Consider the following 27796-nt stretch of genomic DNA (forward strand, 5'->3'; position numbering starts at 1 on the left):
TTTATTTTATTTTATTATTTTACTTTACTTTATTTTATTTTAATTTTTTATTTTACTTTATTTACATGCTTCCCATCCCATTACTCACTGCCCGGGCGGCTTCTGCGCCGGCGCCCCAACGCCGGGCGCCCGCGCGCGCGGGATTCGAATCCTCCCCGCGAGGGAGACGGCTTTCCTCCTCCTTCCCCAAGCGAGGAAGCATTTCGCCCCGCCCCTCGCCCCTCCCCCGTCCAATCCCCGGCTCCGGCTAGGTTTAAAAAAGAGAGAGCGCGAGGTGGCTGGCTCTAAAAAAAATGGAAAGAGGCGTGGCTCTAATTAGGCCCGGCGATTGGCTCTTAGTTCGCTCTCCTCCAAAGGGCGGGGCTAAAGGTTTTTTTTAAGAGCGGTAGGCAGCCAGAGTAAAGGGAGGAGCCTTCCCCGGGCTCCGCCCCCTGCAGGCTCGGCGCTCACTATGAACTAGCTGCTTGGCGCCGCGGCGGCCGTTCTGCGAGAGCTGGCAAGGATGAAAGCGGGCGGTGAGCGATCTCCGCGGGTCCCTCTGCAAAACCTGGGAGTTGCCCATAGGGCTTGGGGAGGGGGAGATACCCCATATTAAAACTTCTGTTTGGGTGGGGGTCTTCAGAGTGGGAGAGAGGGGGATGTTTCAAGCTTTGCTCCCTGGGATGTCCTACACGGGAGTGATCATCCCCACGACCAGTCATCCCCGGGAATAGATGCCCCCCCTTTTTTGGGGGGGGCAGGTCTGCCTTTGCAGGTTAAGCGATGCTGGAGCCTCACGTCCGAAAGGGGGCTGGCTGGACACGAGTTAAGTGCAAAAGCCCCGCTGGGTGCGCAGGATGCAAGGCAGGGGTTCGGCGGGCGGGAGGGTTGGACTAGATGACCTCCAAAGTACCTCCCGACTCATCTGTTAGTCCATAATTTGACCCCCTCCCCAAATGGGTGCATAGTCTTTATTCCCCCCCCCCCCTGCGCAGGATGCAAGGTTAGTTGGACGGGAAGGTTAGATTAGATGACCTCCAAGGCCCCTCCCGACTCGTCTGCTAGTCCATCATTACCCCTTTTGCATTCCCCCAATTTCGATGCAGACCCCTTGATTTCCCCAGCCCGTCAACCGGCCAAACCCCCAGTCCCCAGCGGAGGCGCCACGGATGCCTTCGCAAAAACTTGGTTTAAAGTTTGTTAAGGAAAGTTTTTCCCAAGTTGGCTTAAGTTTGTTTTTAAATCTCCCTTTTTTTTCCTTTGGGGCGATGGTTTAGCCTCTTTACTGGAGTCGGTTTATGGATTCCTTCTTTTCTCTTTTTTACAAAATTTTTTTTTCTAATTTTTTAAAACCTCAACGGGGGGGACGTCCGTAGTTTTTGGGCGGGTCGATTTAAAAAGTGAGCCGAGCCTATTAGAAGATCAGAGCGGGCTTGTCTGCGGAGGGGATTGGCTTAAGACTTTTGCATGGACTCCATAAGGCAAGATTTCTTCTTCTTTTACAATAGGAATTGCCTTTGGGGTATATTTTTATTCCCTCCCCATCTTGCACCAAAAGGACAGGGTAGTTTATAAATCCAGATTTTCATGGATTTAGTGCAAAGTTTGGCATGGGGGAAAAAAAGGTTTCAAAGTCTTTAAACAATGAGACATTATCTGCTTTTTAAGCAGAGTTAAAGTCTTTTTCAAGGTTTGTAAACCCGAACTCACTTTGATTGGAGGCTTCAAAGAAAGAAATAGACTTTTGTATATTCCAGCTTTTAAAGAATAGAATTCGTTATTGGCCAAGTGTGATTGGACACACAAGGAATTTGTCCTTGGTGCAGATGCTCTCAGTGTACATAATGAAAAATAAAATAAATAGAATACATTCATCAAGAATCGCTTAAACTGCTGGATTTCAAAGCTGTGCCATGAGGCTTCACTCAGCCGAATTTTGCTGTTTTTCTCTCTCTTGTAAGAGAGAATGGATTTCTGGAGGAAAGAATAAATCAAATAGTTTTCTTGTTTTGACTTGCTTAAAAAATGTTTGAACCCAAGCATTTCCCCCCCTCAAGGCGAGTTACTCTAATAGAGTCTGAATAGAGGCACAACTCAGAGATATTGTGGGTTCAACTCCAGACCACCCAATAAAAAGAATATCTCAATAGTGTCACATTATTTTTTGTTTCCCTGTGCATATAAAAATGATGTTTACACTATAGTTTATTAATGTGAAACGGCGTGTCTTGGGGACCTTAATTAAAAATCCCTTATTGCTTTAAAATATTAATTTAATAGTGCTATCTGCTAAATGTACGCAGTCTTTGACTTGGGACTGCTACTGAGCCCAAAATTTCTGCTGGTGAGGCAGTTGTTAAGTGAATTTTGCCCCATTTTACGACTTTTCTTGCCACCGTTGTTAAGTGAATTGCTGTATTTGTTAAGCTAATCATCTGGCGGTTAAGTGCCTCTGGCTTCCCCATTGACTTTGCTTGTCAGGATGTCACAAAAGGGGATTCAATGACCCCCCCCAGGACACTGCAACCGTCATAAATATGAGTCGGTGGCCAAGCGTCTGAATTTTTTATCGCATAATGGGGATCCCGCAATGGTCGTACGTCTTTTTTTTCCCAATGCTGCTGTTCAGTGAGCGGACACTGAATGAACTATTGAGCCAGCGTCGTGCAGTGGTTAGAATGCAGTATTGCAGGCTAATTCTGCTGACTGCCGGCAGTTCGATCCCGACCGTGTCAAGGTTGACTCAGCATTCCATCCTTCCGAAGTGGGTAAAATGAGGAGCCAGATTGTTGAAGGAAATATGCTGACTCTATAAACTGCTTAGAGAGGGCTGTAAATCACTGTGAAGCGGCATATAAGTCTAAGTGCTATTGTAAGTCATGATCACCTGTATGTAATTTTCATTAAAATTGATCCAAAAGGCACCAGGCTGAAAAGCAGGATAATGAATTCAAGTCCTACTTTAAGCATGAAAACTGGCTGGCTGACTATGGGCCAGTCATCTCTCTCAGCCCAACCCACCTTATAGGGTTGTTCTGGGGAAAGCAGGAGGAGGAAGGGACGTTACGTATGTTTGCTAACTTGAATTATTTGTAAAAATAATAATAGTGAGGCAGGGATCCAAATGAATAAAATTGCCATTTTTTGCCCATTTTAAAATGAGCTGAAATTTGGCAATCATGATTTGCTATTGCGCAATCTGGGGGGCATCCCATAATTAGCAAAAAAGAGAGAGAGAGAGAGAGAGAGAGGAGCTTTTCAACAATGGTTATTCCTGGAGTCTTATGAAATCGTCATGTCTCCTGCAACTTCCTGGAGTCTTGTTAAAATTTCGAGACAAGATCTCATTTTGCAAAGCGTGGGTCAGGTTTGCTAGATAGCTTCTAGCATAAGAGATCCAGTTGATCCGTCCGATTACCTACACCTACAGCAGGGTAAAGAATCCAGAAGGGTTAAGAGTGGATTCCTTGTTTATAAATTCTGACATATATGTTCCTGCTTGGTTTCGGTTGGTCAAAGAAACGGGCCTCCCTTCAAACCGGCACATCTTCGCATTGAATTTGGTAGAGAGCTTGCATAGGAGTTTTATGATAGTAGGTCTATTGTGGGAATTGACATACTGTAAGTTTCTAGAAGAAACTCAAACCTGTCAATGTCATCTGGCTTGGGAGTTCTAGTCTACCACATCGGTTCCTATAGGAGGCAGAGCTGTGGGCTGGAATAAAGGTGGATTTGATTTAAATCAAGTTGGTTTAAGTCATGATTTAAATCACTAGTAAAAAGGCTTGATTTAAATCAAGTTGGTTTAAATCATAATTTTTAATGTCATCTCTATCCCACAGCGGCTCTTCCTCTGAGTCGCTGTTCACTCACCGACAGTCCCAATATTGCAGAATAGGCAGCCTCACGCTTCCTAACGAAGCTCCATTTCATGCTGAATAAAGTAAATGATTAATGTATCTTGAATAGAAAGGGTAGATTTTTACTCCAAATGCATTTTATTAAAATAAATTTGATAAAAATATTTAAAAATCTGATTTAAAATTTTAAAATCCTATTTTTTTAAAAAAATCATTGATTTTTATCCACTTTGGGTCGGAGTTAAGCAAGTCATTAGCCAAGAGTCAATACGTAGCCACAAATGTTCCAAGCCAACTCTTGAATTCCGTTGACCCTCATCTGGCACCAATTTCATATTAAACTTCAGTTGAGTAGAGTCTTGTTTTTGGCCTTGAGCAATAAATCTTCTGAATGGCACCTTAGTAGAAGGTGCCCTGATTCTTCGCGCCTCTCATTTTCCGGCCCTGGTTTCGTTGCAGTCACCCACTGCCGATGTTCCCGGTGTTTTCCGGTCCCTTCCAAGAGAAGGCTGAAGAAGGCCCCGGTCCTCACCCTGCTCTCCCTTCCAGAAGATATTCTCTTCCATGTTCTCAAAGGTCTTCCTATAGAAGACATCCTTTCCCTCCGAGCTGTAAGTCCAAAACTTTTTTTTTTATGTGCACTTTCCACATAGGGGTTCTTGCTGTACAGGTCAAGGGGTTCCCCAACCTTTTGGGCCTCGGGGACCTCCAAATTCATAATTTTAAATTCCGTGGACCACTAATATGATCTGCCTAATGGGTGGGTGGGTGTGGCTAGGTGGTCATGTGACTGGGTGGGCGTGACCAACTCGAGGGACGCCCCGCCAGCCTCTACTTGCCCTTCACTTCCAGCCAGTCCTTGCCTGCCGCCTGGGCTCCTTAGGGCCCCAACAGGAAGCAGTTGTTGGATGTAAGCAGCCGCCATGAGAAAGAGTTGGCAAAACAGCTCAGTTCAAATTGGATCTGGCCGAGAAGGAGGCTCAGCACCTCCCTGAGGACTATCAGCATAGGCTTTCCAAGCAGAGGGAAGACCTGCAGGAGTGCAAGGCTAGGTACCAGTGCCTGGAGACTCAGTGGGCTGAGATGGACAGCTAGTTCCAGGCCATGATGCAATCCCACTGGAACAAGGCCCTGTGGCTCTTCGCCACCAGCGGCACTTCCCTCCAGCCTTTGCCCAAAGCCCCTCACCAGGAGGCAGAAGCAGACCCTGAGTCAGAATTTTTGCCCCCCCTCCAACCAGCCCAAAAAGAGCCCGTAGGGAGACTCTCAGCAACACAAGCATTCATTGCACATATCTGGCCCGGGGCCGTACTTTGAGGACCCCTGATTTAGCAATATAAAAATGCAAAAAATTTTGGGCTTACCACCAAAATTTTCTCACAGACCACCAATCAGTGACCGCTGGTATACGTAGTCCTACATTAGGCCCCCCAACCGAGCCAATAATCCGTGGTAGAAACAGAATAACTGGTCCTTCCAGTCTTAGCACAACTTTTTCCAGGGTATTCCACCTGGCTTGACGGTAATTGCCCTTATTTGAGGATTCCTTGGCTATTACAGTGTGCTTCGCTCTCTTCCAGGTGCATTCTCATCTTAAGTATCTTATAGATAATCACACCTGCATTTGGGCCTGTGCAAGCTTTCAAGAAGAATGGCCTTCTCCCAGAAACTTGAAAATCTTTGAAAGGTAACTTTTTGGAACTTGGGAAATTGTCAGCTATCTTGCCCTACGCAAGAAGAGTTGCTAAGTGAGCAATTGTTAATCGAGGGTTACCTGTATGTATATAGAATAGAATAGAGAGAATAGAATAGAAATCAGGAGTAGAATAGAAATATATGGAATAAGGATAGGATAGGATAGAATAGGAATATATGGAATATATGGAATTAGGATAGGAATATATGGAATAATAGGATAGAAAGAATAGAATAGGAATATATGGAATTAGGATAGAATAAGAATATGGAATTAGGATAGAACAGAATAGGAATAGAATATGATAGATGGATAGTAGGAATAGAAAATATGGAATTAGGATAGAATAGAATAGAATATATGGAATAGGATAAGAATAGAATAGGATATATAGAAATAGAATAGGAATATACTGGGAATTAGATGACTAATAATTAATGGAATTAGTAAAAGAATAAGGAATAATTTGGAATACATGAATAAGGATAGATAGAAATATGGCATTATAGAATAGGCTTATGGATTAGTATGGATAGGATATACGGAATAAGGATAGGATAGAAAGAAATACTAGGAATATATAATAGGATAGTAAGATATGGAATTAGATAGAACAGGATAGAATATGAATAGAGGAATAAGTAGGATAGAAGAGAAATATGGAATTAGGATAGAATATAGGAATTATGAATAAGGATAGGATAATAGAATATGATAATTGAAAGGATAGAATAGGATAGGAATATATGAAATAAGGATAGGATAGAAAACAATAGAATATGATATATGGAATTAGGATAGAATAGGAATATATGGAATAAGAATAGGATAGAATAGGAATTATGGAATAAGGATAGGATAGGATAGAACAGAACAGAAGAATGAAGAAAGAATGGAATAGAATAACAGAGTTGGAAGGGACCTTGGGGGCTTCTAGTCCAACCCCCTGCCTAGGCAGGAAACCCTATACCATTTCAGACAAATGGCTATCCAACATCTTAAAAACTTCCAGTGTTGGAGCATTCACAACTTCTGGAGGCCAAGTTGTTCCACTGATTAATTGTTCTAACTGTCAGAAAATTTATAATGTATATCTAGACCAGTGTTTTTCAACCACTGTGCTGTGGCACATTAGTGTGCCGTGACATAGTGTAAGGTGTGCCGTGGGAAAAACACTTTATATATAGTCAATATAGGCACAGATTAAATTTTTTTAACATTTTCTAATGGTGGTGTGCTCGTGATTTTTTTCATGAAAAAAGTGTGCCTTTCACAAAAAGGTTGAAAACACTGATCTAGACGTTATCACAGTGGACAGAACTGGGTTTTAGTGCAAAAAGTCCTCGTTCTTTCCAATTTTCACCATCTCTCAGGGTAACGATGGCCTCTTGGAGAGGAGATGTTGGTTGACTTGCCAAGTGCATTAGTTAAGACAGTTACGGGGAGAATGAACACCGATTTGTTCTACCCCCTGTATTTTGCTGAGCTCTGAATTCCTCCAAGTAATAAAACTGCTTTTGGTCTCCCCCCCCCCCCCAATTCATTCAGGGCTGCAGAAAAGGGTAACTTTGAAGCTGCTGTGAAACTTGGAATAGCCTACCTCTACAATGAAGGCCGTAAGTGTCTGCACCCCACTTTGGAGACAGTTGTCCTGCGCCAGGTTGAGCCAGGCCCAACTTTGCTTGGCAAAGGGACCTTGTTTGTGACAAATAAGTTGACAAGTAGCTGAGTTTGATGTATGTGTGAAAAGAAGCTCTCTGTTCAATCACCTTCCTTCCTGCCCTTTCCTTTCCTTGTTCTTACTTGCTCTCCCCCCCTTTCCGCTTCTTTCTCCTTCCTGTCCTTCCTCTTCCCTCCTTCTTCCCTCCCTCCCTTTTCTTTCCTTCTTCCCTTCCTTCCTTCCTGTTCTCACCAAATCTTTCTTTTTTCCTTCCTTCCTTTCTCTCACTAAATCTTCCTTCTTTCCCTTCCTGGTTCTCACCAAACTTTTCTTTTTCCTTCCTTCTTTCCTTCCTTCCTTCCTTCTTTCCTTTCTTTCACTAAACCTTCCTTCTTTCCCTTCCTGGTTCTCACCAAATCGTTCTTTTTCTTTCTTCCTTTCTCTCACTAAACCTTCCTTCCTATCTTCCTTCCTTCCTATCTTCCTTTTTTCCTTCCTTTCCTTCCTGGTTCTCACCAAATCTTTGTTTTTTCTTCTTCCTTTCTCTCACTAATCTTCCTTCCTTCCTATCTTCCTTTTTTCCTTCCTTCCTTCCTTCCTCCCTTCCTTCTTCCTTCCTTCCTTCCTTCCTTCCTTCCTTCCACTAAATTTCCTTCCCTTCCTGGTTCTCACCAAATCTTCCTTCCCTTCCTGGTTCTCACCAAATCTTTCTTTTTTCTTTCTTCATTCTCTCATCAAATCTTCCTTCCTTTCTTCTTTCCCACTTTCCTGAATGCCAACAAAGTCAGGGCCATCCAAATTTCTGGCAGGAGGCCTGCTTTTCCAAGGCCTCCCCAGCTGACCCTATTTCACCAAGGAAACCTGGAGAAGAGCCCGTCTTGCAGGACCTTCTGGAGTGGGTGGGCAGAAAACCCCGGGCACAGATGGGGCCTGCTTCCTGGGGTCTCTTGCACCTTACGCTGCACCAGAGCCACAATTATGGAACTAGCCCTCTTCCTAAGTGGGTAGTCGAAATTTCACCCTGCATCCAGATCGATCCACTCCCTTCTCTTGTGCTTTTCTTTTAGCATCGGTTTCCGATGAGGGCCGTGCAGAAGTGAATGGGCTCAAGGCGTCCCACTTTTTCAGCCTGGCCGAGGGCTTGAATGTCTCCGCAGTGCCTTTTGTCTGGCTGTTCATACGTCCCCCCTGGTCTTTGGGTGGAAGCTGTTGCAAAGCTGTGGTCTACGAGAGCCTCCGAAGAGAGAGTCCAGCGACAAGTAAGGCGCTTTCTTCTGTATCTCTCAGTCTTTGATTTGTAGAACCTACAGTTGCCCAGAGCCATTGTCTTCTAACGACCCCTTAATCCCTTGCAGGATGGGGTCAGGGCAACTGAATGGAGCTGAGTGATTTACTGGCCAGCTGCCCTTCCCTGTTGCCAATGCGGAGTTTTGTTCAGCAGATATAGTCTCATTGTGCCCGAGAGAGAAATATCACAGCCTCCTGATTGTGAGGCGAGAGCTCCACCTTTAGGCCACCACACCACTTGTTATGGTTGCCCAGAATGGGCACAGTAGTTTGCATCCAGGGAAGTTAACATCTGTATGAATCTTCCAGCCACACAGTGCAGATCCTGAAAAATCTTTGACTTGTTTTAAATGTCCAGTCCTTATTTATTTCATATGATAAACTGATAGATTTTTGCTATGCCAAAAGAGCTACGATAAAGCTGATAAAACCATAATCTAAATCAGTTGCAGGCGCAAACGACCATGAAGAGTTCAATTAGTTTTAACCTCACTGGTACAGTACATGACAAATACAACAACATCAATAGCATAAAGGATAATCCCCATGCAAGTAATGGGGGGGGGTTCTCACTCCCCCCCCCCCCGTACGCTGAGGCACTCCAAGACAAGATTACTGCTAGACAATTTATTCACAGTAAATTAAACACACCGACAAGACTTTGGCAGCAATCCAGATTCCAAGATAAAAATACACACGAGAGCTTCTCCAGCGTTGGTATATTAGTTGAATCCTGCAAACAGCCTCCTCCCAAAGTCTCTCCTTATATACTCTCTTGGGAGGAGCCTAATTACAACCACCTAGGTCCAATTATCTTCTGTATCTGCGTAGTTGCTCTCTGCGTTTATCTGCCCGCTGTTCCGGGCGTCCAGGACCAACTCCCTTGTCTCCTCTCCACTGCTCCAAGGCATGACATCAGGAGCACCCTCCCTTTGGCTTTCACCACTGCTCCATGCCTCAGGCGCCTCCTGGTGGCGAACCAGCCCCTCTGGTCCCTGCTCGGAGTCTGAACCCTGTCCAGGGTCCCCCACATCTTCCAGAGCCGACTCATAGGGCCCCTCACTGTCGGAGTCTGTTTGCAACTCCACCGGCTCCTGCTGGGCCACAACAAGGGGAAAGAAAGAAAAACAAGTCATAGGTTTCTGCGTGTGCGCAGTGATTGTGGTTGTGTTTAAGAGTCTGACAGCCCAAGGATAGAAACTATTTTAAACCTATTTGTCCGACTGGCTATACTTCGATGTCTTCTGCCCAATGGTAAAGTGCAAAGAGACACTGACCAGGGTGTGAATCATCTCTGAGTATCTTCCTGACTCTGCTAAAGCAGCGAGATCTGGCGATGTTACCCAGTGGTGTCAGAGGGCAACCGATGGTTTCTTCTGCCTAATTGATCCCTCTCTGTAGTGCCTCCCTGTCCGCGCAGTACCTTACTGTAATGCAGTACGTGAGGACACTTTCCATCAGGGACCAATAGAAAGAGGTCATCAGCTGTTGATAGCTGTGTTGTTGCTCAAGTCTATAAACAGGAATCTTTGCAGCCAGGTAAGACTAGGATAAGGTTCAGCCGCATTCAATGGGAGTCAGACATCACTCTTTGTGCCCACATAGGGATTCCAGGCTAAGTCCCCATTTGACTCCCACCCTTGACTCAACCAGTCTATCTGCAACAATCAGGGCTTTTTAATTTTTCAGGACCCCAAACAGGGACAACTTTTTTGGGGGGGGGGTTGTTTTAATTATGATGGCTCGGTTCGTCCTAGTAAACATCTTTGCGTGGCTGTTCTCAGGTTAATTTGGGGTGGTAATATAGAAAGAATCTATCTTTGCAAGCTCAAAAGAAAAAAAATGGTAAGACAGTTCTGAAAATGTTGATTTCTAGTTTCTCTTTGTGCCCTTCACACATCCTGCTTTGATCTTTCTGTAGACCCGAGGATCGATTCTATACTGTTTGGCCAAAGTTTTGAGTCTCTTTGAGGTAAGGACCATTTGATTGTCCACTCTGATTATGTGTTGGAAGTATCTTTGAGTTTTGATGCTCTGAATGACACTAGCAAAACAAGTCGCTTCTTGAAAGCAACCATAATTGGGTCGCTGTGTGAAGCAATTGCTAAGTGGAAAAACCACGTGATTGTGACAGCTTTTCACATTGTTTCTTAATCCCCTGATCTTTCAAACACTTACTCCAGCACCGGGATAATTAATAAGAGAGTTAAATCTCTGTATTTGCATGTATTTGCAAGGTGGCGCAGTGGTTAAATGCAGCACTGCAGGCTACTGCTAGATCAGCAGGTCAGCGGTTCAAATCTCACCGGCTCAGGGTTGACTCAGCCTTCCATCCTTCCGAGGTGGGTAAAATGAGGACCCAGATTGTTGGGGGCAATATGCTGACTCTCTGTAAACCGCTTAGAGAGGCCTGAAAGGCCTATAAGCGGTATATAAGTCTACTGCTATTGCTATTGCTATTGCTATTTATTGGAGAGGAAAGGATTGCAAGAAATTAAGCAGGCACACAATGAGGAATACACATCCAAAATGAGGAATACAGTATGCAAAACATCCCAGTGTATTCCCCTTTGTGTGCCTGCTTACTCTCTTGTAATCCCTTCCTCCCCAAACTCTACACTCTGCTGGGTGCGCTGGGGGGAGGAAAATAACGGCTCAGGCACAGGACAATACATTGACTGTAATGGTGAACTCATGATGAGGGACACTCTGAAGTGATAACTGGCATTTGATCATGAGGTTATGTTTTCAGCCTCATCATATCCCATATTCCTGTTCCCAAGTTCCCTATAGCTAACTGTTTAATCAAAGGGGCTCAGAGTGTGTCAACCACCCATTGTTCTGACCAGTGGTGGGTTTCAAAATTTTGGAACCTCTTCTGTAGGTGTGGCCTGCTTTCCGGGTCCACTGGTGGAACCTCTTCTAACCGGTTTGGTAGATTTGACGAACCGGTTCTACCGAATAGGTGCGAACTGGTAGGAACCCACCTCTGGTTCTGACCCAGGCTTCCTTAAAAAGCAAGAAGCAAGTCTTGATCCTGGCAAAACCCCTTTTATTTATGTGACTGTGAATTCCTTTCATTCACAGTCCACAAACAGTCTTTCAGAGGAATGTTTATCAACACGAACCTTATCTCGCTTGGAGAGCTGCCAGATAACTAGTTTCCAAACGCAGGGCAAGGCAAAACTTGGCACAGAGTCTCTTATAGTCACAAACAGAACTTTTCACTCTTGAAACAACCGAAGGAACGAATTGCTTCCTGCAAAAGTCCACTCCCCGTTCGTTCCTCTTTTGTTTCCTATTGGAGGGGGGACAACACTTTACTCTTAAGTCGACCCTGCTTTCTTGATTGTTTGGTCTCCTTTGTGTATGCTCACACTGGGAACAGGCTCCAGCTGTTCTTCTGCCTCACTGATGTCTGACTCTGAAGGCAGCTGATAACTGTCCGACAGCCCTGGCCCCCTCTCTGCCTCCGACACAGAGCCCTCCTCAGAGCCTTCCCCAGACTCCAGGACTGGCCCATCTTCCTCCCCAACCTCCTCACTCTCCGACTTTGCTGCCAGCTCCATTGGCTGCCAGTGGGCCACAACACCCAGGATCATCAGTCAGGCAGATTACGGCTGTTTTATGATGCTGAGCTGCTGTGTGTTTTTATTTTTGTGTCTAATGGTCACATAATGTGAACTTGGCAGCTGTAGGTGCCTTGAAATTTAAAACAAAATAAAATCCAGGACTGTTAAAAGAGGACTGCATTATGATGTGATCCCAGAACAAAGCAGGGCTGAAATCCTCCTGGTTCAACCAAACCAGTAGGGGTGATTATCCTTGATTCTGTGAACCGGTAGTAAAATGTACTTAGCGTCTGAGGTAATGACAAGGCTCAGTGCTGATGCAACAGGTTTATTTCAACAGCAACCAGAACAAGAACAACAACCAGCGTTCTGACAGCTCTTATATACTCGCAGCTGTCAGAGCGTTAACCAATAGGAACACTCCAAATCTCCTGCCTGAACACAACGTAAATGGACCAATTAGCTAACACCCTGCCTGATTGACAGGAGAGGGCGGGACGCGTAGGGACGTAACAGATAGTAAAAAAAAAAAAGCTGAGGATCACGCAGCTCAGCTGTGAGCCATGTGATCGTCGAAGCTTTTCCCCCACTTTTTAAAGCATTTTTTTTCCTGCTGGTTTGGGCAAATAGGCAGGAAAAAAATACCTTAAAAGGGGTGGGGGAAGCTAGGCCAAAAATGAGGGTGGGGGTGCTAAGAGAGAAAAGTGATGGGAGAAAAAAGAGAGGGAAGGGAGAAAGAAAGAAAGAAAGAAAGAAAGAGAAAGGGAGGGAATAAGGAGAGGGAATAAACCCAAACCTGGCACTAGATGCAGCTTCAGAGGATACCTTGAAAGAGCACAGCAATCCAGGCTGGAAGGATCTGCAGGTCATCTAGTCCAACCCCCTGCTCCAGGAGGACATTGTTAAAGCAAGTTTCTGTCTTTGACACACCCACACACAGTCACATGACTGTGTAGCCACGCCCACCCAGTCCCATGACCCCTACAGAACCAGTAGGAAAGGTTTTTTTAGATTTCACCGCTGGAACAAAACCTCACGTTCCCCCTTTCTTTTATTAGGATGAAGGGAAGAGGAAAGAAGCGCTGAGATGTTTGAGGACTCCTCAAAGCAAGGGTGTTTGCACAGCTCTTACCTCCTGTGGAAAATAATCAAAGGCTGCTGTGAGTTCAAAACTTTTGGCGTCCGAGGCTGCAACACCAAGGGGCTTCCGGGAAGTGGTGGCGCTTGTGAGAATGACTTCCTTCCTCTTTTTTTTTTTTTAAAACAGATGTCAGATCCTGGACGATACCTCCAGAGCCTCAGACAGCTTAAGGACTATGCAGCCAAAGGTTCTTGGGAAGCCCAGGTATGGTTGTTGGTTCCTGGATCTAAAGTTGTTTACTTTGTAAAGAGGTGGGGCGTGACCTCAGTGGATGAAGAAAACAGATGCACGGCTGAGTCAACCTTCAGCCGTGAGAATCAAACTGCTGGCAGTGGGCAGAGTCAGCCTGCAATCCAGCATTCTAACCACTGCCACCAGAGCTCTTTTAAAGATCAATTAATTTGGATGTTCCTTGAAATCTTGACATCCCGGGGGGTGGGGGGGTGGAATCCCCTCCTACTACCTGAATAGCCAATCTTTTTCTTTTCTTCTTGCATCAAAGCTGAGCTTTGTTATTATTGTTTAATTGCTAAGTTGTGCCCGACTCGTCACGATGGCATGGACCCCTAGCAAGGCAGGCCCCACTGTCTCCCAGAGTTTGCCCATTCATTGTGTCAAGGACACCTTTTATCCATCTCATCCTCTCTGCTTCCCTTCTCCTTTTGCCTTCTGTTGTGGCCCGCCAGTGGCCAGCGGAACTGGTGGCAGACTCAGAGAGTGAGGAGGTTAGGAGGAAGATGGGCCAGTCCTGGAGTCTGGGGAAGGCTCTGATGAGGGCTCTGCGTTGGAGGCAGAGGAGGCCAGAGCCGTCCGACAGTTATCAGCTGCCTTCACAGTCGGAGATCAGTGGGCAGAAGAACAGCTGGAGCTTGTTCCCAGTGTGCACATGCACAGAGCTGCCAGGAGAAGGAAACAGCTAAGGAACAAGCGCCAACTCAGGAGTAAAGCTGCAGGTGGGCGGTGAATGGCCCCTCCCATAGGCAATAAAAGGAGCAAACGAGGAGGGGAGTTTGCAGGAGACAATTAGTTCAATTCATTAGAGTGAAGATCTGTTCCTGACTTGTTGCCAAGTAACTGCTGCTACAGCGTGGAGTTTGGAAGATATCAGCCTGGCAGCTCTCCAAGCCCGATCAAGGTCTGTAGTTGTGAAATCTCACGAAAGTCTGTTTGCCGGGACTTTGCTGGAGAGGAATTCCCATTAACCTAAATAAAGGAGGTTTTATCAGGACGAGGAGTCAGCTTCATCTGATCTTGGGAGGCCTGGATTGGAATGCCTTCCATCTTCCCCAACATCAGGACCTTCTCCAAGGAATCCTCTCTTCTCATTAGGTGGCCAGGGTATTTGAACTTCAGCTTCAGGATCTGTCCTTCAGAGTTGATTTCCTCCAGGCTGAGCTCTGTTGCCTTAACTTGGGTTGCTTTTTCACCTTGTGTAGATCACCCTTGCCAAAGCTTGTGGGAACGGAACCAACTGGGACCGGAAAGCAAGACTTCTGTCGAGACGATCTCCCAGTTTTTCCAGGCCTCGGTTCCTCTGAGCAAGCAAAGCATTTTCACTGTCCAGAAGGGCATGAATGAGACAATGAGGTAAAGGCGTCCATCCTGCTGTTTTGTCATTTTTATTCAATTTATATGCCATCCATCTCACTGTTGAGTGACCCTGGGCAGTTTAATTACCGTATTTTTTGGAGTATAAGACACACCTTTTCCCCTCAAAAAAGAGGCTGGGTGCGTCTTATACACTGAATACAGCATTTTTTGCCTCCCGAAACCCCGCCCCCTTCACCAAAATGGCCATGCAGAGCCTTATGGAGGCTTTCAGAGTGCTCCTGGGGCTGGGGAGAGCAGAAATGAGGAAACAAAAGGGCCATTATTTGCTCAACCTTGCCCCCCAGCCCCCAAGAGCACTCATAAGCCTCCTAAAGGCTATCCATGACATTTTTTTAAACAAAAAATGGGCCCATTTTCGTGAAAAATGGGCCGTTTTTTGCTCTCTCCACCCCCCCCCCTTCCAGGAGCATTCTACAGGCCTAAAGGCTATTCATGCCCTTTAAAAAAAAACAGGCCCGTTTTTGAGAGGTTTGCAGAGTGCAAAAACTTTTTTTTTCTAATTTGCCTCTTCAAAACCTTGGTGCGTCTTATACTTTGAAAAATACAGTACCCTGTTTCTCCGAAAATAAGACCTAAGCCACAAAAGCCTTAGCATGATTTTTCCGGATGCTCATAATATAAACCTTATCCCAAAATAATCCCCAGTTAAGATTGTCTGCCAGATGACTGCATTTAGTACTGTTTTTGCAAAAACAAGCCCTCCTTTCCCCCCCCCCCCAAAAAAAGGGGCATAATAGCCTTTAGAAGGCTTATAGAGTGTTCCTGGGGGCTGGGCGGAGGGCAAAATTGAGCAAAAAAGGGACCATTTTTTGCTCATTTCTGCCCTCCCCAGCCCCAGGAGCACTCTATAAGCCTCCTAAAGGCTCTGCACGGCCATTTTGGTGAAAGGAGCGGGGTTTCAGGAGGCCAAAAATGCTGTATTCAGTGTATAAGACGCACCCAGCTTTTCAGTCTCTTTTTTGAGGGAAAAAGGTGTCTTATACGCCAAAAAATCGGTAGTTAATTTCAGTTTCTTCAATCGTCCCTCTTTCATTTTTAAAAAAAATTCTGTTTATTTACTTATGAACAAATCTTTAAAAAAATATTTTTTTAAAAAGGGAAATGACCAATGAAAGAAGCACCGTGGGATAATTGATTCCCATTGGACAGCAAAGATGAATTTCTAACTGCTTTATTTTACTTTATGTTATCTTATTTATTTGCTCTTTTAGGTACATTTTGGTTGATTGGCTGGTAGAAGTGGCCACCATGAAAGATTTCTCCAGCCTCTGCCTTCACATGACCATTGGCTGTGTGGATCGGTACTTAAAATTAAGATCTGTGCCCCGGGCTCGGCTGCAGCTTTTAGGAATTGCATGCATGGTTATTTGTACCCGGTAAGCCCTGTAGCTCTTTGGGGGTGCTGGTGGTAGCTTGGTTTGGTTTTACCAATTGTTATTTAATGGGGATTGCCACGGATTCTTAATGCCATTTTGCTGCATTAGTGGAAACATGAGGACTCAGGAACAGAATAGAAATTAAAGGAATAGAATGGAATAGAATCTTTACTGATGATGGAATAGAATAGAATAAGAATGAATTGAACAGAATAGAGAACAAATTGAATAGAATAAAGAATGAACTGAATAGTATAGAGAATGAATAGAATAGAATAGAGAATGAATAAAATAGAATAGAATGAATAGAATAAAGAATGAACTGAATAGTATAGAGAATGAATAGAATAGAATAGAGAATGAATAAAATAGAATAAAGAATGAATTGAATAGTATAGAGAATGGAATTATAAAATAGAAGAATGAATGAATAGAGTGAAGAATGACTAGAATAGAATTTTTATAATAGATTGTAAAATAAAGAATGAATAGAATAGAATAAGCTGGAAGGGACCTTGGAGGTCTTCTAGTCCAGCCCCCTGCTCAAGCAGGAGAACCTATACTGTTTTAGATAAGTGACTTTCTAGACTCTTAAAAACATTCAGTGGTGGAGCACCCACGATTCCTGGAGGCATTTCCTTGAAAACATTTCACTTCTCAGCCAAGAAGCTTCTTCAGAACTGTTTTGAAGAAGCTCCTCGGATGAGAAACGAAACATTTTCAAAGAAAAAGCCAAGGAAGTCCAGTAGCCTTTTGGAAAAAGCACCTTTGGGACAAGATGGTATATGTAGAAGACCTTGGGAGACTGGGAAAGAGATGCTGACAAGGGAATGGTCAGATAGAGACAACCTAACCCACAATTGCATAACAGCTGAGGCAAGAAGTCAGAAGGTACCTCCCTAGTTTCTTGGGCTGCAAAGGAGACAGGAGGGGAATTGTACTTAAAAGACTTGCAAGGTCATATCCATGTAGGTTCCCCTCGCACGTATGTGCTAGTCGTTCCCGACTCTAGGGGGCGGTACTCATCTCCGTTTCAAAGCCGAAGAGCCAGAGCTGTCCAAAGATGTCTCTGTGGTCATGTGGCCGGCATGACTAAATGCCGAAGGAGCACGGAACGCTGCTACCTTCCCACCAAAAATGGTTCCTATTTTTCTACGAAAAGGTAGTTCGAGAGGGCTGCGTGCAAGAACCCATTTTTGCTGGCAGAGCGCTCGGCCCACCACATGCGTCCCCGACATGAGTGATGTGCTGGCCATGCCCCCCCCTCCCCCCGCCCCTAAGGTGAAACACAACCCTGATTGTGGCCCTCAATGAAATTGAGTTTGACACCCCTGATCTTAGCTGCTTCTGGAAGAGGCAGTTTAGTATTATTTCTATTTCCCCTGCGACGTTGGCCTTTCATGCAAATTGCTCTTGCGTTGCAGCTTCGTGAGCAAAGAGATTCTGACGATTCGCGAGGCGGTTTGGTTAACGGACAACACGTACAAGTACGAAGACCTCGTGAGGATGATGGGGGAGATCATCTCTGCCCTGGAAGGCAGGATAAAGGTAAACTTGTACGGAGAGGATGGACTTGGCCTTCAGCATTGGGATTCTAAGTTGAGGGCTGCCTCCTGTTCAGTCGTTCCTAATAGCGATGTTAGAAGCGATGTGCCTTGGAGAATATTTTGGACATGAATCATAGTGATTCCTTTATCACTGCATGAAAAATATTGAGCAAATCCCACTCCTTTTGAATCCCAATGCTGTTTGATTCTGCTGTGACTTTCTCAGCTCAGATTCAAAATTTAAAACTTAAGTTTTCTTCCTTCCTTCTATCAGGTCATTTCTTCCTCCTTTTCCTTCCCTTTCTTTATCTATCATGTCATCCCTCCTTCCTTCTTTCTATCTATCATCCCCCACCTCCCTCCCTCCTTCCCCTCCCTCCCTCCTTCTATGATGTCCTTCCTTCCTTCCTTCTTTCCTTTCTGTGTTTGATTTATAAACCAAGTAACGTAGAAATCTATGCAGATTCTCAGTCCTCCGGAGCTTTTTTCAAGGGGCAACTAGAGTTTCTGATCTCTTTCTTTGAAAAGTTTTGCTTCTCATCCAATGATGAGAATTTATATATATATAAATATATATAATATGTATGTATGTAGTATGTATGTATGTATGTATGTTGTATTGTGCTGATAAATAAATATATTTGGGCATACCAGGGGTTGTAACTCTTATATATTAGCTAAGCCTCAGAAGACATCATCTGGAGACTTCCTGTTCTTGCCTAGGTTAGGAACGTGTTTGACTTCCTGTTTCCTCTTTTTTATATGTAAAATAAAATTAGATTCCTACTATTGTGGACTATAAGGAAGTGCTACTGAACGTCACCTCGCTGGAAGAAGGACTTGCATCCCTGTCAGCTTATCTGTGAACTTTCCCTCCTCAACACGGGCCTTTGCGGCTATTCCCCGGCCCGTTTGTCTGCAGCGGCTTTGCTGTTAGCAAAAGTGTTGCACAGGCAAGGTGAGTTCCGATCCGAACAAAGACCACCTGCGACAGGGTTCCAAGTAACACTCCCAATGAAGGAAGACTCCAAGGTTTGAGGTTGCTCGAGTTCCATTTTATTAGAGATGTCCTATTGGCACATCTGGGAAAACCCGAATCTGAAAGCTTCCAGGTCTTCCCCACCCAAACGAAAGTCCAAGCCCCTACCTAGCTCCCACATGTCCATCACATGGCCCAATTAGGCACCCTCCCAATTGGAGATGCCTCCCAGTCACACAACTCCAGGTGCAGGGCAAGACGACTCTCTGAGAAAGGAATGTTATTTAGACTACCGTATTTTTCGGAGTATAAGATGCACCTTTCCCTCCTAAAAGAGGTGAAAATGTGGGTGCGTCTTATACACTGAATGTATAAAGGCCCACCCATTGGCCTCTGCCTCCCAGCAACTTGCCTCCTTGCAGCAAAAGGGGAGCTTGCTGAGTCTTCAATAGGCTATAACAATCCCTGCAGCCTGAAACAGCTGATGATAGGGAGAAATTGAAAGTGAAACTTGCTGTTTGCTCCAGGAGGCAAATTGCTGGGAGGCAGATTTTTTTTTCTTGTGCTAATCAGGCTGTTTGCTGCAAGGAGGTAAGTCTAACTATGAATGCCTATAGAATGTTCCAATTATTTGACTTATTTTTTAAAGACTGCTTTATTATATTCTAGACAACTTAACAAAATGAAGACATTTTTTAAAATACTGTTGAAGTTCGTTTAGCAGCCCGTCGTTACCACGGCGCTGAAAAAAGTGACTTATGACCCGTTTATCACACTTAACGACTGTGGCAGTGTCTCCCACAGTCATGTGATCAAAAATCAGAAATGGACACACTAACAATGGAGACAATATGATAATTGTTAGTATTATGATGAGGAGGACTATTATACTTGATGTCATTATATTTTTATTAGAAGATACGTTAAGAGGAAAAAGGAACAGACTTTCTATGTTCAGCTGTTCAATATACTACAATTCTAAGATTAGAGAATTCATATTAATGTACATGAATTTGTAAATTTTGATAGTTATTGCACACTGTTTAAGAGAAGATGGAATGTTTATATTTTTTAAAAAATAAAAACTTTATAAATAAAGAAAAGCAAAAGAAGACACAGAATATTTTCAAACTTGGAACTCGTTTTATCAATGGTTGGATAATAGAGTTAGAAATTAAAGAGTTTACAAAATGTTTTACAGATAGCACCTGGCACCAACAAGGTTAGCTAAAATCTTAACAAATACCTCCCCCAAATGTTGGAAATGCGAATCAATACACGGAACATATTACCATTTATGGTGGACCTGTGAGGAGGCAAAACTTTTTGGAAAAGGATCAAAAATTGGCTGGAGGCAATAACGGGGTTTAAAATAGAATGGAAACCTGAAGCTTTTTTATTAGGAATAATGTCTGCGAAATACAAAAAAGAAATCCAGTATTTAATACTACATATAATTACAGTGGCAAGGATTGCCTTTGCCCAGAAATGGAAAAACAAATTAATTCCAAGTGAAGATGAAATAATAAGAAAGGTTATGGATTGTGCTGAAATGGACAAACTAACTAAAGAAATCCAGGGAAAAGAAGAATCAGAATTCTACCAGATATGGGATAAATGGTGTAGGTGGATGGAGGAAAGAAACAAGATCAATGAAGGAATATAACAAAACTCAAAAAATAATAGTTATGAGTAAAATAAGAGGGTTAAGAATGGTGAAATCCAAATGAAATACAATAGAAGGGGAAATAATATAAGGTGAGCGGTATCGATTGATAATTGCTATTAGAAAGAACAGGAAGCTCCTGTTCGTATTCTATTGTAAATGTGGTGTACGTCTAAGTTTTGTGTGTGTGCATTTTACATGTTTGTTAATTTAAAAAAAAGAAATTAAAAAAAGAAATTAAGAGTTTTAATATTGTTATGTGAACAAAATTACCCATACAGTACGTTGTTCACTAAGCACTTATTATATACAAAGAGAAAATATATTTTTTTAAAAAATTCTGGTGCTTTGCAAACGACTCATGTTTTGACGGTTGCGTTGTCCCGGGGTTATGGCATCACCTTTGGAGACCACCTGACAAGCAAAGTCAATGGGGGAAGCCAGATTCATTCTTAACAACCCCACGAGCCGCTTAACTGTCGATTGGCTTAACCGTGACGAGAGGTCGTAAAATGGAGCACGGTTCACTTTATGACTGTCTTTTTTTATGACAGAAATGTCGAGTTCAGTTGTGGTCACAGGTTGAAGGCTGCTTGTATTCCAGAGTGGAGGTAAAGTTAAGCTTAAGTTGTACAGAAGATTTTTGAAAAGAGCAATAATGATGTTTGTTTTCATTTGTCTTGCCTGCAGCTCGTCCTTGGACTAGCCAGTTAACAGAATATACAGGATTTTCCCTTGAAGAGCTGATTCCCTGTGTGCTGAGCCTCCACAAGAAATGGTAAATGTTTGAAATACAAGGGGGAGAGAAAGAAAAAGAAAGAAAGAAGAAAGAAAGAAAGAAAGAAAGAAAGAAGAAAAGGGGACATTGACTTCCAATTCTTCCTAGCACAGCACAAGATAAACACACTCCAAGCTCCATGGTTGCTCAGTGGCTAAGGCGCTGAGCTAGTCAATCAGAAAGGTTGGCAATTCGGCAGTTCGAATCCCTAGCGCCGTGTAACTCCTATTACTTGTCCCGGCTTCTGCCAACTTAGCAGTTCGAAAGCACGTAAAAAATGCAAGTAGAAAAATGGGAACCACTTTTGGTGGGAAGGTAACAGCGCTCTGTGCGCCTTCGGCGTTTAGTCATGCCGGCCACATGACCACGGAGACGTCTTCGGATAGCGCTGGCTCTTCGGCTTTGAAATGGAGATGAGCACCGCCCCCTAGAGTGCCCCATATCAGTTTGGCAGACAAACAGCTGGAGCCTGTTCCCAGTGTGAGCATGCACAGAGTTGACAGATGAAGGGAACAGCTAAAGAAGGGTCAACTTGGGAGTAAGGCCACAGGTGGACAATGAATGGCCCCTCCCAGAGGAAATAAAAGAGGAACGAAAGGGGAATGGAGCTTGCAGGAGACAACTAGTTCGCTTAATTGGCTCGTGACTCTCCAAGACTCCTTGCCGAGTTTTGCAGATAGCGGCCTGGCAGCTCTCCAAGCCAGAGAAGGTCTGTGACTAAATCCTCCTTTGAAAGACTTTGCTGGAGGTGAATGAGCAGAATTCACAGTCAATTAATAAACGGGTTTTTTGCTCCCTCACAAGGAATTTGCTTCATGCTCTCGGGAAGCCTCAGTCAGAACAGTTACCTAGTTTAGGTCATGCTCAGAGACCACCAAGGACCCCCCACTCGAGAGCTGATCTCGATGTGGATCCCTCTTGCTGGTAGAATCGCAAAGGGGATCGTATCGGGCCCAAATGATAACCACGTTACCTGGGAACAGGGCAGGCTTCATTCCCTCAAGATCCTAGGCCAGGGAATGTTGAGTTCTGATACCCGGGCTGTTTCAGAGATTCACCGAGATGGTTCCCTGTTTTTCTCTTCCCAGCTTCCATGAAGATGCTCCCAAAGATTATAGGCAGGTATCCCTGACTGCTGTGAAGCAACGGTTTGAGGATAAGCGCTATGAAGAATTGGAAAAGAGAGGTAGGCAAGAATCAGAGGGAGAGATTTCCCCCCCACACTTTGTCATCTTAAAGCTATATGGTATATAACATGACAGCCCTTTGCCAGCAAAAATGGAGCCCTGGGGCTGCAGGAGGCTGTTGCAGCCAAAAACAGGGTTTGGGAGGCGGGGTGCACATCTCTCCTCCCCCCCCCCCCCCCCAGTTGAGCTCCGTTTTTATTGGCAGAGGGCTGGCAAAACAAACTCAAAACAAAACAAAAAGGGGAAATGTTTCCCCTTTTGCTTTGGAGCATGCAAGAAGGGGAAGAGGGAAGAAAAGGAAGGGAAGATGGGAAGAGAGCAAGGAAGGAAAAATAAGGAAAGAGGGAAGGAAGGAAGAAGGAAGTCTGAGGGAAGTCTGTTGTTGGGATGAAGAAAAGACGCAGACAGGAAGAAGCTTAATGGGAAGGCACCCCGAATAGCTCATGGGGCTCCCTTTTATTGTCATAAAACAGTTTACGTGGCAGAAACTGGTTCATTGATCAAAGCACATTTGTACTGATTGGATTAGCTTAGACCAGTGGTTCTCAAACTTGGCAACTTTAAGACTTGTGGACTTCAACTCCCAGAATTCTCCAGCCAGCTCTGCTGGCTGGATAATTCTGGGAGTTGAAGTCCACAAGTCTTAAAGTTGCCAAGTTTGGGAACCACTGGCTTAGACAAAGTCCAAATTATGGTTGAGAAGGTTAAATGGACAGCTCATGGTTTGTTGTTGCAAGCGATGGAATGTGCCTACATGCCAAATCTCATGTCTCACATTTATTAATCATTAAGGATCATTGTGCTGACAGTTGCATTCCTCAGCAGTGGTTTGCCAGCTAATGAGAAAAGCAAGCATCCCCCACAGAAGTCCTGCCTTAACACTTGGCCACCACAGGTGCACCCCCCCGACATGAGTGACGTTGAGCTGGCCATGCCCACTCTAGCCATGCCTACCCCAGCCACGTACACCCTCCCTGAAGTCAAATAACTCTGATTCGGCACTCAATGAGAAGTAGTTTAAGTTTAATAAACTTACATGCTGCCCAATCCCGAAGGACTCCGGGCGACTTACATAAAAGACAATTTAAAAAGTACTAAAAAGTTTTAAAAGTAAAGAAAACAAAGCAAGTTAAAACACAACATACTTAACCGTAGTGGGGCTGGACCTCATTAAAGAGGTCAACAGTCCCAGGCCTGCCGGAAAAGCCAGGTCTTAGACTTTTTGAAGGCCGCGAGAGTGGGGAGGGTTTGGATCTCTGGGGGTAGATCTTTCCATAGGGCCGGAGCAGCTACAGAGAAGGCTCTCCCCCGAGGAACTGCCAAACGACATTATCTAGTTGACGGCACCCGGAGAAGGCCCACCCTGTGAGATCTTATCGGTCGCTGGGAGGTATGTGGCAGAAGATGGTCCCGTAGATATCCAGGCCCTAAATCATGCGTTTGACTCCCCTTACTCTCTAGGTGATGACCTACAGCCAGCTCTGCTCCCTGCTGGGAGTGAAACAAGAAGACCCCGAGCCTGGATCTTCGTACGTGAACGCGGTGGAGACCTTCCTCACTTCCCCATCCGGAAAACGTTCTAAAAGGCAAGTTCGGGACCTGGGTTCTGATCCCCCCCTGTTGAAATCATCTTTGATTCTATTGCAAGACACACCATAACAACTCTTTCTACGTGAACAGAAGAGCTGTTCATTTATCCCAATTTCCCAGCGCATTAGTTGTGCTGCTGCTTTTATGATGGGGGTGGGTGGGTGGAGCACAGCCAGTTCTTTCCAGGCTGATTAAGATAATTGCCGATAAATTGCATTTTTATAAGGTTTTATTCTTATTATATAGAAGTGTGCCGCATTGTTTTATTCTTTATAACGTCGTAAGCTACCCAGAATCGCCTCGTGAGATGGGTGAGAAGAAAAGGGAATGGAATGGAATAGAATAGTATAACAGAGTTAGAAGGGACCTTGGAGGTCTTCTAGTCCAACCCCGCTTAGGCAGGAAACCTTGCACCACCAGACAAATGGTTATCCAACATCTTAAAAACTCCCAGGGTTGGAGCATTCACAACTTCTGGAGGCAAGTTGTTCCACTGATTAATTGTTCTGACTCTCAGGAAATTTCTCCTTAGTTCTAGGTTGCTTCCCTCCTTGATTAGTTTCCACCCATTGCTTCTTGTTCTGCCTTCAGGTGCCTTGGAGAATAGCTTGACTCCCTCTTCTTTGTGGCAGCCCCGAGGTATCGGAAGACTGCTATCATGTCTCCCCTAGTCCTTTCATTCAACTAGACATACCCAAGGGAAAGGAAGGGAGAGAGAAAAGAAAGAAAGGAGGGAGAGGAAAAGGAAGAAAGAAAAGTGGGAGACAGAGGAAAAGGAAGGCAGGAGGGAGATTTGCAGCTCTAAATTGGAGCCAAAAGGATTTTTTTGGCAAGGTAAGAAGATGTTGAGCTAGGAAGATAGCAATAGCAGTTAGACTTATATACCGCTTCATAGGGCTTTCAGCCCTCTCTAAGCGGTTTACAGAGTCAGCATATCGCCCCCACAGTCTGGGTCCTCATTTCACCCACCTCGGAAGGATGGAAGGCTGAGTCAACCTTGAGCCGGTGAGATTAGAACCGCTGAACTGCAGATAACAGTCAGCTGAAGTGGCCTGCAATACTGCACCCTAACCACTGCGCCACCTCAGCTCTGAGGAGACCCAAGTCACAATTTCCCATCGGGCGTGGAGTTTCCTAGAGGACTTTGGATCCGCCACTCTTTCTCAGCCAAAATAATGGCATGTGGACAAGACTGTAGATTGGGTGAAGAGACGCTGCCAAAGGAAGAATCAGATAAGAGACAGCAAAGCCCACAGCTGCATAATGGACAAGGAAGAAAGGAAGGAATCTCTTTAGTTTCTCAGACCGTGAAGAGCGGCCCATTTTTGGCCCCAGGAGGCTTTAGGGAGGCTCGCTAGGTCAAAAACGGGCTGGGGGTCGCATGCATGAATGGGGGAGCGGGGGGTCATACGTGGATGCACGGAGGATGGGGCGCATTGCATAATGGATGTGGACACGCGTGCACGATTTCAGCACGCAGGGAGATAAAGGTTAGCCATCAGTGCCCTAGATTGTAAAAACAAACAGGTTGTATTCCAGGTCACGGAGTGGGATGGACTAAATCAAAATAAAAATCATGATGGAGCTGCAGTCGTGCAATGCAACCCCCTCTTTCCTTTTTACATGCCTTTGCATGATCTGGTTGCAGTGGCCCTCTTGACTGTCCTCCCATGTTCCTACAAGCACCAGGCCTTACGTATTATCATATATGGTGGACTTGTAAAAAGGTCAAAGCATTTTGGATAAAAATATGGTGGATTATGCAAAATATTCTCAAAAAGAGGATAAAGTTTACTCCTCAGTTATTCTTGTTAGGTATAATTACAGACTGTACAGTTATAGAGACTAATTTGATTCTGAACTTAACAACGGCAGCAAGACTCTTGGTGGTACTGGAAGAAGGAAGAATTGCCTACAATTTGAGAATGGACGTTAAAAGTAACAAACTTAGCAGAGATGGCTAAATATCAGCATATCTCAAGGATCAGTCAGATGAGAAATACAAGCTGGAATGGAGAAGATGGACTGATTACATTCAAAATAAATATGGGACTAAGAAACTCCAGATAGCTTATGAATGACTGAGCAAGGAATGTCACAACTTATCTAAAGTTAGCCTTACAAAAGGGGAGTTAACGTACAATGCTAAAGTTAGTTAGTTGTTCTGACCCCCTCCTCCGTTCAGTAATGAAAGCCGAGACCAGCGTAAAATGGAATGTCCTTTAATTATCAAGTCCAGACTCTCGGTGGCTGAAAGCCAAATAAACAAACCAATGAGGACTTTGGCAGCAAGTCCGAGAAACCTTGGCAGCAATGCAAACAAACTCTGGCAGCAATCCAGCCTGCCAAGTTCGTTTCTCTTTAGTCCCAAACGTTGACTTCTGCAAGAAGGGCGTGGCACAAGCAGTCTCTTTTATAGTCTGGGAGAGGAGCTTAATGACCATCAGCTGAACGTAATTACCTCCTGTAATTGTAGTTATTCTTGACCCCGAGTAGCCCTTCAACGGCGTGCATCCCAGAACAACTCACATTTGGTTTCTGGATCACTCTCTCTTGTCTCCTCCCCACTGATCCAAGGCCCCACCTGGTGGCCAAGGAGTCTCTCTGCGCCCTGCTCAGAGTTGGAACCCTGTCCAGGTCCTCCACATCCTCCAGGGCCGACTCATAGGGTGCCTCGTTGTCGGAGTCTGGTGGCAGCTCCAATGGCTCCTGCCAGGCCACAATAGTTAGTTTATTTTAGTATATGGTTGCTAAATGTTTATACTCTGTATTTGCTCTGGGAGGTTGTGGGAGGGGGAGGTGATGTGGGGTTGGGGGGGGGGAGGGAAGGTATATAATTGTAAAACTCTTTAAAACTTTTAATAATAATAAAAAGCACCAGGCCTTGACTGTCCTTGGCCTACACCTGGAGATGTAGAATCTCATCCTTGGCTCAGGTTCTTCTGGACCAAGAAGGTCATTCATGATGGTGTTCCCTTCATAGGAGGAGGGAGAAGACAGCATCCAGGAGGACCGGGGTAGCTTTGTCACCACCCCCACGGCTGAATTGTCCACTCAGGAAGAAAGTCTTCTGGATATTTTCTGGATTGGAGCTTGGACGCTTGTTCGGGGGTATGAAGGAGATCAAGAAAGCGAAGGCGAGAGGAGGGGGAAGGTAAGGTCCCTGTTTCTCTCCTCTACTGTTATCTCTGGGACGCCGCTGCTAAGACGCTGAGCTGTCTATCGGAAAGGTCGCGGTTCGAATCCCTAGCGCTGCGTAACAAGCTGTACTTATCCCTGCTCTGCCCACCTAGCGTTTGAAAGGACGTTAAAAAATGCAAGTAGAAAAATAGGAGCCACCTCTGGTCGGAAGGGAACAGCGTTCCGTGGCCTTCGGCGTTTAGTCGTGCCACCCACATGACCACGAGATGTCTTCGGACAACGCTGGCTCTTCGGCTTTGAAACAGAGAGATGAGCACCACACCCTAGAGTCGGGAACGACTAGCACTTATGCTAGTCGTTAGCATATATCCGGACTTCTGGTACTTCCTGTAGGCCTGTTTTCTCCCTCCCTAAGCTCGGGCTTTTGTCCGAGCCTTCAGGAGGGTGAAAACCTGCTCCAGAGGTCAGAAATGGAAGCCGTTTCTGGTCTTCCGGTAGGCCCATTTTTCACCCTCCCCAAGCTCCGGAGATTTTTTCGAGCCTCCAGGAGGGTGAAAATGCCTCCCTGGGCTCTGGAGGGCAATAATGGACCTATTTCCAGACTTCCGGTAGGCTCATTTTTCGCCCTGCACTTACCGAGCAGAATGAAACGGGGCTGCATGGAGACTCAGGGGTGGTGGGTGGGATCAACCACTCCTTGTAATTTAGTAGTTCGACAAATCAGAT

General features: G+C 44.8%; 1 protein-coding gene across 1 annotated transcript in view; it reads left to right on the top strand.

Moving 5' to 3' along the window:
* The first annotated feature begins 445 nt into the window (after positions 1-445).
* Positions 446-27796, top strand: part of CCNF (cyclin F) — a 28471-nt gene continuing 1120 nt past the window's right edge. Inside the window, 20 exon segments of the mRNA XM_032231025.1 lie at positions 446-515; positions 4299-4450; positions 5420-5526; positions 7084-7151; positions 8263-8471; positions 10404-10454; positions 13113-13137; positions 13140-13200; positions 13202-13214; positions 13322-13399; positions 14632-14653; positions 14656-14782; positions 16018-16182; positions 17607-17730; positions 18509-18567; positions 18569-18687; positions 21065-21152; positions 22241-22338; positions 23801-23868; positions 26913-27083. Coding sequence (XP_032086916.1) covers positions 503-515; positions 4299-4450; positions 5420-5526; positions 7084-7151; positions 8263-8471; positions 10404-10454; positions 13113-13137; positions 13140-13200; positions 13202-13214; positions 13322-13399; positions 14632-14653; positions 14656-14782; positions 16018-16182; positions 17607-17730; positions 18509-18567; positions 18569-18687; positions 21065-21152; positions 22241-22338; positions 23801-23868; positions 26913-27083 — 1818 coding nt within the window. The 5' untranslated portion in view covers positions 446-502.

The sequence above is a fragment of the Thamnophis elegans genome, chromosome 14, assembly GCF_009769535.1.
Source record: "Thamnophis elegans isolate rThaEle1 chromosome 14, rThaEle1.pri, whole genome shotgun sequence".
Lineage (NCBI taxonomy): Eukaryota > Metazoa > Chordata > Lepidosauria > Squamata > Colubridae > Thamnophis > Thamnophis elegans.